Source organism: Akebia trifoliata, chromosome 16, assembly GCF_017979445.1.
Source record: "Akebia trifoliata isolate Shusen 1 chromosome 16, ASM1797944v1, whole genome shotgun sequence".
Lineage (NCBI taxonomy): Eukaryota > Viridiplantae > Streptophyta > Magnoliopsida > Ranunculales > Lardizabalaceae > Akebia > Akebia trifoliata.
In genome coordinates, this window is record NC_141390.1 from 28,409,979 (window position 1) to 28,421,388 (window position 11,410).

General features: G+C 32.8%; 1 protein-coding gene across 1 annotated transcript; it reads right to left on the minus strand.

Moving 5' to 3' along the window:
* Nucleotides 1-3,167: 3,167 nt before the first annotated feature.
* LOC147383268 (elongation factor Tu, mitochondrial) lies at nucleotides 3,168-11,029 on the minus strand. The gene is made up of 12 exons (XM_086428851.1): nucleotides 10,748-11,029; nucleotides 9,684-9,759; nucleotides 9,395-9,487; nucleotides 9,190-9,264; nucleotides 7,506-7,610; nucleotides 7,285-7,375; nucleotides 6,983-7,188; nucleotides 5,853-5,936; nucleotides 5,542-5,607; nucleotides 5,381-5,443; nucleotides 4,399-4,639; nucleotides 3,168-3,576 (listed from the first exon to the last, which is right to left on the minus strand). Exons 1-12 carry the CDS (start codon nucleotides 10,927-10,929, stop codon nucleotides 3,506-3,508), a joined length of 1,353 nt encoding a protein of 450 aa, XP_086284977.1. The 5' UTR covers nucleotides 10,930-11,029; the 3' UTR covers nucleotides 3,168-3,505.
* Between the last annotated feature and the right edge of the window lie 381 nt (nucleotides 11,030-11,410).

Consider the following 11,410-nt stretch of genomic DNA (forward strand, 5'->3'; position numbering starts at 1 on the left):
TGACGGGGATTTATAGATGATGAAATAAGTGAGATAAAAAAGAATTATTAATAATTATTAATTGTATGTGAAAATGTAAAAGTTTCTCCACAGACGGTTGAGAGAATAAGTTTTCACTGTCGGGATGTCCCCAAGGAAATATGATTTCTCCCTATGTGGCAAGTTTAAGACAAATGGGACTCTTCAACCTCAAATCTATTGTTAACCAAATTGAGATAAACAAGTTAAAAAAGAAAAAATAATAAAATTGAAGAGGTGTCATTAAAAAAATGGGAGACGAGGAAAGATAATAAAATAAATAAAAGAGATAAAATAAAAAAATTATAAGGATAATATTAAAAAGGGGTAAAATAATAAATATAGTAAAATTAGAGAGAGACTATTGAAAAAGGGGTAAAAGAAAAAAAGTAGTAAAATTAAAAAAATATTATTAAAAAAATAAAAAGAGAGAAAAGACAATAAAATTAAGAAGGTGAAGAGAAAAGACAATAAAATAATTAATGTGAACCTTATATTGAAGTAACAAAGTTGAGACCTATAATTGTGTTTTATTATATAATTAATTTATTGGCACATATTTTGAGATGTTTTTAATAAAAATTACATTTGGTTTTTTCAATCCTGATCAGATTCAACTCACTTAAAGTTGTGTTTCTATTATTGTAAAGAATTTGTTAGCTCCGAAAGTAACTTTGCTTATTCCAACCTTTCTGGGGTAGCATTAGACTGGCTTCCCAACCACTCAACTGAATCAATTCCAACATTCACTAAATTGCCTGACAAGAGAATAAAGTAGTTTTGTTATAACATCGATGTCGCATTGTGACAATAGGCCATCTCTCAATAATTAGATACAAATCTAGGTGTGCTTTTAGTAAAATGTTTGTTTTTAATGGGTAGTGTTGTGGCTATAGTTAGCAATTCGATGGATAGCAAAACATCATTACGAGATTAATTTAAGTACACCTATGGAATATACATTTAGTAGTTCGTATGATAATTCGGTCAAAAATTCAAAGAACGACAAAAACGTGATACAAAAATGGTTCGGGTATAATTCAACTCCAATACTCTAAAAAACTTATGCCTATTAAAATTTTCATATTACTCATATCCAAATATTTAGAAATTTTCCCTACCTTTTTAATATTTATTATTTTTATATCTTACTTTTCAAAATCATCATAAGTACCGTTCATCTTTGAACTCATGTAAATTAAGAACATATGATATGCATTTGGAGTGCAACTTGGTCCGGTTCAAACTGAGAACCAAACCAAAGCGATAGTTTAGGGAGGTTTGATTCTGTTGCGGTTCGATTCCGGATTACGAAAATGAAAAACCGATCAATTTGGTTCATTTCTCATATCAAACTTGTATAGAATAAAACCCTAGTGCAATAAATAAATAATATATATAATAATTCTTATGAATTATTTTAGGAGTTAAGACATAGATTAGTGATCTTTTATGAATAAACTAACGACTTTCTATGGATAGATTTGTGATTTATTGTATGAAATTTTATGTTTATTTTTTTCATTATAAGATTACTTATGATTTATAGAATGTTGGCAATCCCTATAATCAAATCGAACCAAACCGACTTTAATTCAATTTGGATATATTTAGTTCCAATCGAATTTGGTTCGATTTTGATTCTTATTTAATTAAACCGACTTATGTCAATTTGATTCTAATTTAACCTCAAACCGAACCAAATTGCACCTCTAATTGCATGTATATCAAACTCATAAGCCTTATTACAAATCAATAACACTTGGATACCTTTACAGGTATCCCATTTTAATATTTATTCTAAGATAGTATATATATAGAAAAAAAATTAAAACTAAGAATATTTTTCTTTCTTATGATTAATCATACTATTAAAACAAATATTCATAATGCAAAGCAAATACTATCTTAATTAATTGAGTTACCAAAACTCATGTTCAAAAATCCGAGGGAGAGAGAGAGAGAGAAAACATGTACAATGAGTGAAAAAATTAATTGTTGATTTATAATCGTGAGATTTCATAACAAATAATGATTAGTGCGATAACAATCAACAATTAATGATTATCTAATGATGAAACCTTCGAGTGTAAATAGAGAATAATGAAAATATTATTATGCAATATTAAGATAGAGTTTTTTTTATTATAAAAATAAGGGTTAATTTGTGTTTTTAACTTTCGGTGTAAAAAATATTTTTAATTTGTTTAATTCAAAAAAAGAATAAATCGTGAGTGATTCAAAAAGATTAAAAAAAAGTCATCTTGTGCATCATTCAAAAAGTTTAGGTATAATTCACCAATCATTCAGAGAATTACTAACTATTTACTCTTGCCACAACTACGCTTAATTCTTATCTCATCTGTCTGTGGAGAGAATATAAAGAGATGGAGAAACAGCCGGGAAGGTGGCGTCGAACCTAACAACAGTTTGACTTATCTATGAAAATGAGATACGTTACAAAGCCCTCTTATGGTAAACGCAGTCTTCTTTTAGGCTTTTTATTTATTTATTTTTTCTTCCCATGTTGAAGGCTATTTTTTTAATTTTGGAAAACGCAGTCGATCCATCAAAAACTAAACGAATCTCAAGGAAATTGAATTGATACATGGGAAACCAATATTTTCCCTCAAATTCCGGCTCTCATGCTGCCCATCAAGGTGGTTTGAGGTTAGAAAAGTTCTTTAATTTTCTCTCTTTTTGTTTTTTAATTGGGAAGAATCTCAGCTTCTATATGTATATTATGGATCTTAACTTCATTAATCAGACAAGAAAATGCCAGACCTACCTAGAACATAAGAAAGAAACATACAGAAAAACTGCAATACAGTAGACACGAAAAACCCATCTTAAGATCTCTCCTAACACGAGCCTTCATCTGAAAAGAAAATCCTCAAATAAAGGTCATCAAAAGATTTGCACCAATCATAAATAAAGCTTACGATGCTGAATATGACCAAGGTGCCACCTCCACCTCTGTAAGGTGGTAAAGTTCGTCTATGTAAACCACAAATGCGTGCTTGTGCAGGGGTTTTGTGTGTGTGTGTGTGTGTGGATCGACAAAGCATTCAAAGATCACAGACCAAAATTTTGTGCACAAAACAAACAAAAATTCTTAGTTGCATATGGAACCTATCATAAGCTCAACATGCAGGCAACATAATACTCGTCCAGTGCTTGATATTGGTGAACAATGAACATCATTTATCCATGATACAGATCTGGAAAAGGCGTATAAGAAACAATTGGAACTACGTTTTGAGAAATTCTGAAGTCCTTAAGAAAAAGTGCAATTTAATTAATTCAAAATTGCATACCACCAGTAACTTGACTTATGTCGGAATACTCAAGAAACAAATGTCAATCAAATTTGGACAACATGTAAGCTATTACCACATTGTCCCTGCCAGTGTGCCTCTGGTACTCTGTTTTTCCTCTTTTAGCAAATGAGCCGAATAGGTAAAAACAACAGCACTGCTGAAATAGCTCAACTGATCACTTTTGATACGACTCCTGCACCAACCGTTCTACCTCCCTCCCTCAAGGCAAATCTTTGTCCTGTTAAAACCATTAACCACCAAAAAGGTCAGGACTTCCGTACTCTCAACTCATTGTCTGAAATGCTGAAAGATAACACGAGTACTACTAGTATTCGCAATTTTCAAAGGGAAGTCTTAAATGTGATTACTAGGTTGGCACTTTCATATTTGTATTTAGTATTTACATTTAATCATGATGGTTTGGCATTAGATACAACAGAAGTTAAAAATAAAAATAATCTGAAGGGAAAAAAAAATTGGAAACAAGGTATCCAGGCCTCTTAGAGCACTCAACTTACCCAATAAAATAAGAAACATGAACACGATTTGATTCTTTCATGTAAGAGTACATCTATAGTAAAAATTGAAAATGAGAACCTTAAGAATATATGTCAGAGATACCACTTTAAAAACTCAAGTGACAGTACACTAAGTGCATTATCTAAAAATGAAATTTTGGCCATACTAGCACATGTGCAATGTGGTGTCATATAATTCCATTTATCCTCTAGTATCAGCATGGAACAAATCTCTAAGAAAAAGATAAGCATTGAATGATGTGTTCTTCTACTTCACATTGAACTATAATAAATCAATTAACATTACTACAAACAGGCAACATTCTCTAATATATATTCATAAAAACAAAATAATCAAACCAAGAAAAGAAATACGGAGTATACCTCTGACATTTAGAAATAAGAATTGGACAGATTTCTAGAGAAATAAATGATTCAATGATCTGATCAAAGTTGAAAAGTAACAAGCATGTATTCCCAGCAATTTATTGAAATGCCATTTTGTATATTTTTGAAAAAAAAAGATATGATGAGATACATACCTGCATCAAGAGGAACAGCTGATATCAACTCAAAAATTGCAGTCACATTATCACCAGGCATCACCATCTTAACATTCTCAGGTAATTCCACTTTCCCAGTTATATCTGCAGTTCTCATATAAAACTGAGGCCTGTAATTTGAGAAAAAAGCAGTATGGCGTCCACCTTCATCCTTTGTGAGGACATATATCTCTGCCTCAAACCTTTTGTATGTTTTCACAGCACCAGGCTTGGAGACTACCTGTAATTATCACCACAAAAGCAGCACGAGAAAAAACATTACAATGTTGAAGAGGGGAGTCCAAATTTTCTGTAGAATCTTAGGTTGTCCATTTGTTTCTCAGTGGCATACATTAGTAGTAGGGCTGGCAATGATCTGGTATCCGATCGGAAACTCTCTCTCTCTGTTTAGATGCTATTCTCAAAGAAAATCTCATTTTCAACCAAAACCCATTTGATTGATTTCATTCCTTAATGGAATAAAAATGGTCCTTTCTTATGTGTTTTCTTTGTCGAACAAAGAGCACGGTGTGCCCCCTCATTTTTCAGTTTTTTTACTAAATATAATCAAACTCTTTGTGGTGAACAAAGAGCAGAGTGTGTGCGCTGTTTCCTAGAAATTTGATATTCCTAAAAAAAAAAAAAAATCCTGCAATCAAACAGAAAAACTGTAAATTGTAAAAGGATTTAGGAAAATCCAGCCCAGATCGGATCGGTTTTGGATTTTTGATTTTTGTTGAACATGTAGTCTGATCGAATTTGGTTCAACAATTTGTTGATCTGATCGGACCCTGATTATATTATAAAATATTCAGATTGGTATTGGTATGGTATTGATCCGATAACAATCCAATCCATTGCCAGCCCTAATTCGTAGTGTCCACTATGAAAACTTTGTGAAAATAAATTTTATATCTTGAAAGTAGTTAAGTTGATTGGTAGTGTCTACTACAACTGCAAAAGGCATGGGTTGGTGTCTCACCTGTCCTCGTTGTACATCATCACGTTTCAAACCACGAAGAAGAAGGCCAACATTGTCTCCAGCCTACAAACGGATAGACAAATCATCAATGGCTTAGACTGGCTGTACAGAAAATATTAGTAGATTGGAATGTGGTTAAAACTGAAAACCCAACGACTTACTTGTCCATTATCCAAGATCTTCTTGAACATCTCTACACCTGTCACAGTACTCTTCAGAGGACCCCCCTATAGTAAAGACACTAACATCAGGATCAAACATCAAGTAGACCAACACTTCACTACTAGCATCACATTATCACCTACCGTTAAGATCAAAATCATTTATGAAGACAATGCATTCACATCAACAAATGAGTTTTACTTTTACATAATGAATAATCAGATCAGAGCATTCAAGAAAGGAAACATTCAATGATGCAAGTCTGCTTCACAATTTTAAATAACATCAAAACTCAAGATTCAAGTAATACCTGCATTAATCCCATAATCTCAACATCCTCTCCAACTTTAATAACCCCTTGTTCGATACGACCAGTGACAACAGTTCCACGCCCCTTCAGAAAACGAAACATGTATCATCAAAACTGATATGACTATAAATTTCCATCAAGTCTCTAGATTACCAAGGCAAATGATTAGATAGACCATTCCAGGTAATGCTTTATCGTATGAGGCTTATGAGAATAAAATTAAGTAAAAAACATCAAATAGTTAATTCATTTCCAATATTAACAGATTTTTAGTTTCCGGTTATAAAACTTAAGATGATAAAGATGAGAGAAAGAGTTAGAGATATAACACATCATCATTTCAGCAATATGTTAGCCATCTATCACTTGTCTATTTTTAAGACAAAATTGAACTTTAGACACTCTTAAGAAAACAATACTGATTAAAGAGTAAGGTTAGCCTTACTAAAGAAGAATTGCAGAAAAGTAGTTGCCAAGTCTCATTAAAAGAGCTTGGCAATATATATATTAGTAAAAGAGTGAATAAACGTAAATGCCCTTACAAAGAAATAAAAGAATAAAAACAACAAAAAAAAACATCCTTATTTCCAATAAATAACTTGGTAAAATTTCAAATCTTACTAAGGGTTGTTGAGCTCATCTTGTAGCATCCAAAAACACGATCCGATGCCACAGGGATGTAGAGGACAAAATTCTATGAACATAAAAATCTTAGAAAAAGGTTATTTTTCACCGTTAAATTTTAAAATTTTGAATTTGGGGGTTCAGTAACCGTCCATTTTCAAAACCTTGGAACAAACCCAAAAAAAAATCATTATTATTATTAAAAAAATTATCTAAGTTTCTCCATGAAATCTAGAGGGCCATGGTGTTGGATTGCCAATTTGGTAATCCTTTGAGCTCAACGACTCTTGGTATGATTTCACATCTTACTAAGTAAGGAAAGTGTTTCTCCTGATTAATTTTTTTATTATTAGTAAATCTTCGAGTCATGCCTTCAGAGGACCTGAGATCCTTAGAGGCATTGCAGCAATAATAAATATGGAAATGTAGTAAAGCTTCGCTGAAGGGAAAATCGCCATTTGAAAGATTACTTGAAAGAGATGGTATCAAAATGCATTTGCAATTACCTGAATAGAGAAAACATCTTCTATTGGCATTAGGAAAGGCTTGTCAAGCTGGCGAACAGGATCGGGTATGTATTCATCCACAGCATCCATTAACTCTAAAATTGCCTTCTTTCCTATTTCTTCATTTGTCCCCTGTAAGGCGGACAAAGCTGAACCTCGGATAATTGGAATTTCATCCCCAGGAAATTTGTAGAAGCTAAGTAGCTCTGCCATAAAAATATGTGCGAAACAATTCTACTGAATTCATGACATTACGAAAGAAATACACTATTAAATACAATTAATTACAAAGTTCATCATACCACGGAGTTCCATTTCCACAAGTTCTAGTAATTCTGGATCGTCAACAGCATCAACTTTATTTAGAAAACAAACCAATGATGGCACACCAACCTGAATAACAAGCAAATAAATAATAATTGCCCTCAGACATCTGCAAATATGAGATGATGACTCTAGAAGTTTGGAACATGGGAGATGAGAGCCAGACATCTTTACAAGAGCCCAAAATTTTGTTACTCACCTGGCGTGCAAGCAGAATATGTTCTTTGGTCTGTGGCATGGGCCCATCAGGGGCAGATACTACCAGAATGCCCCCATCCATTTGGGCAGCCCCAGTTATCATGTTCTGTGATTCAAGCAAACTCATAACGTGAATACAAGAGACAGAAATCACTTTAACAACAATGGTGGAACCAACAGCTAATCTTAGGGAAAAACAACTAATTGAACTGCAAGGCATAATTAAATGATGTGATGTAAAGACTATTATGCTGTATGACAGTCAACTGAACAGTAATTTTTTTCTTTTTTGGCTCCAACCAAACATCAGTTATTGACTTAATGAATAAATAATAAGTACAACTTTTAAAACAATAGCATTCAAAATGAGAATATCAGAGATGAACACAATAACTCTTACTAGCAAACTTTAAATTAACAAAAACAAAGGGGCAATAGATGTGAACCTTGACCACCATTCACCGTTTTACCATTACGATGGTGGGTACCTTTTCTAACAATAACTATTTATTTATTATTGAATCAGATGTATAATACACTTCATTTTGAAGAAATTACAAAATAATATGAATGCATCATAGACGTCTAACATAATGGGATAACAGCTATATAATAACAGTAATGTTAACAAATCAAAATTATTTGTATCTATATATATATATATGACTAATGCTTAGCAGTATATATATAAACAGGACTAATGCTTAGCAGCAAACTTCGGAAAATCTTGCTTATTATAACAGACATTAAAATTTCTCTGTTTTCTTTTTTATCGATAACATGATGAATATTATTCAAAAGACAAGAATGTACAAAACTTCACAGAAAAACAAGGATAAAATACAACAAGAAAGTGACTAGACAATGGAATTTTAGTTGGTTGAGTCTTCCAACATAATAGCACCCCCATTACAATTTTAAGAGCATTCAAAACACGAACCCAAAAAGTCAAGAGTTTCCCAATTCCCCCTGCACAACTCCAACAAAGACCTACTAGTACAATGTTCAAAGATCCTCCAATTTTCCCCACTTTCATATACTGGTCAAGGGCTAACTTTTTTTTTATAAGAACTTGAACTTTAAGAAGAATTATTAATCAAGGTAGCTCAAACGATTAATCAAACAAGATTCAATAAAACGTGAGGTAGTTAACATTTTAGGGACGTGCCTCTTGTTTGGGTGGGTCATCTTGACTCCCATGGTCTAGAATAAAATTCTCTTTACTTATAAATTTAAAATAAAAATAAAAAAAACATTTTAGGGACCTGACCATGGTATGAAAATATCATTCTCCAATTTTCAAACATCTGTTAATGATATGACGGATATCCTTGCCAAAGGATTTTATCTAGAGTGACTTTGAATTACTTATGTAATCCCTTTTGGTATTGTTCTACCTTCCCCCTCTCTTTTTGTACTTCTGCTTACTTTAAAATTATAAAAAAAGACACCCTCACTAGAAACTTATGCAACATGAGCAAGATACATTTAGCAAACACAAAGATAACCTTAATTGATTCTTTAGTTCTTAACATGTAATTTTTTTTTAGTAAGATGGTTTCCTCTATTACAGTTTCCTATTTCCTCATTTAGATTCATCTCAGTATTTTATCAAAAGGAATAATGATGTATATACATTCTGTTTCTATAGATAACTCATAACATGATGAAATTTCATGGCTCACTTTGACATAGTCCGCATGGCCTGGGCAATCTACATGTGCATAGTGCCGCTTAGTGGTCTCATACTCCACATGGGCCTGCAAAATCACGCAAAATAATCTCAAATATATTTTTCAAGTTTTGAGCACCAAAAAAAAATACTACTACATCTAACCACTAAGTAGCATAATACTATGTAAACATCATGAAAATAAATGGTTTCCTAACCGTCGCAATGGTAATTCCTCTCTTTTTCTCTTCTGGAGCCTTGTCAATCTCATCAAAAGCAACAGCCTTAGCTTTTCCTTCTTCTGCCAATACCTAGAAAAAGCACACAGTAGACTCAATCAAATATTTCAGTGTTAAAGACAGAAAGATGGTTATAACAAAAATAAAAAAAATCCAAGTAGTATTTTATCCATTATGTGAGTTATTATCATTCAATAGGACCCTGAAACCAAAGGAGAATGAAAACTGAAATCTATCTGCAGAATATCACATATAAAAACAACTTAACCTTTGTAATTGCAGCAGTGAGGGTAGTTTTTCCATGATCAACATGTCCAATAGTACCCACATTTACGTGAGGTTTCCTGTAAAAACAAAAAGAAAGTCCACAAAATAAGAATGCAAATACAGCCCCAATTACAATTGATTAAATTACTATGTGGTAAGACATGTGGAGTGTTGTTCCCATGTCCTACATTCAAACACCCTTGAACGCAACTTCATTTGCTAACTACTAACCCTATACCCATAAAAAAATAATTAACTAACCCTCCTTCGAGGAACAATTATGATTCATGACCCCTTAAATATGGGTAATGGAGGAATCTTCCACGTAAGATGAAACATATATAAAAAATATACGAAAGACCAAATTTACTCACTCACCACATTTCCACCAATCACTCCTTCGTGTTGTTCCAATATTCCTTTACTAGTTCTAAATGTAATTAAGCCCAATAAAGATAATGTTTTTAACCTTCACAGAACAAAGAGATGATAAAGCTTTGGTTCACTACTTAAACACAAAAAAAATGTTTGTAATGTTGATAGATCACCCAAAAGAAAACTACAGAACTAACTACAAATGACCATCTCTACCAAATTCAATAGAATTTGAAGTTAGATGGAACTAAAACAATGATCCTCAAAACAGGTACAATTAATGAGACAAGATCTACCCATCTCTTAACAACATCATCACCATCAAAGCCTTGTCCCAAACATCTGGATTCGGCTAAGCCTCTTCCTTCAGTCAATTCTAAATAAAACCATGTTTTCCATTAATTCAAGTGTTCTATTTTTGCTCTCAATACCTCAACCCATATCTTAAATAATAAATAAATAATTCATCATTTCTAATTCATTTAATTCGAATTTTTAAACATAAATTATCTTAACAGTTCATCAGACATAGATACCAAATCAACTGCCCATAATTCAAAAATTATATTCCTTTACTTATCAAACAAAAATAGATAGAAAAAAAGAAGAGAGACCAATCAATTCAAAATCACACACAAAATCAAGAAAGAACTAAATAAAATCCACTCCATTGATCCATTTTCAACTTACGTTCGCGTAAACGTGGCCATCGACCTCCACCATGGTCCGAGATTAGAGATCCTCTCATTTCCACAAAGTGATTCCGACACAGAAAATGAGCTCGAAATAGCTCCTCGACAGCACGAGTAGATAGGAGAAGAGAAGGACAGAAGGCGCTTGGAATTAGGGTTTCTGAGAGCAACTGAAGCCATGGAAGATAGAACTCGAGAGCCAACAACGACGAAAACCCCCAAAATGAAACTGAGCAAAGCCTCACGAAGAGACTGTGGCGACTGGCGAAGAGAGTTAGGGGTTTTGTTTCTCCAACTCGAAAGGGTTTTAGAGAGAAATGCGTGACGTGGCACATTCTAACGGGCCCATTAACCCATAAAATATTAGGCCCACATTTTGGTGGATCTACTAAACAAAAAGTACCTTATGAGCAATTTCTTGTTGGATTTCAGCATTTTACCGAATAGGCCGTCGAATAGGGTAATAAAGAATTATTTCAAACCCATTATCAAAATGCAATCCAATGCCTGTATTCTAAAAATTATTCAGAATGATTTTTGGTGGCTAAAATGTCCAAAACATCCGTTATATGTATATGATGTAAAAGTTAAACATTTTTAATGCGTTTGTCAAAATATTTGTTTCCAAATAACAACATTGTCTAAGCACCATATATCAATG

Coding starts and splice junctions, on each gene's coding strand:
- LOC147383268 (XM_086428851.1), bottom strand. CDS start 10,929: ATGGCTTCAGTTGCTCTCAGAAACCCTAATTCCAAGCGCCTTCTGTCC. Junction 5,608..5,852: donor AGATTATGGGATTAATGCAG/GTATTACTTGAA, acceptor TCTTTACTATAG/GGGGGTCCTCTGAAGAGTAC. Junction 4,640..5,380: donor ATGATGTACAACGAGGACAG/GTGAGACACCAA, acceptor TGATAATTACAG/GTAGTCTCCAAGCCTGGTGC.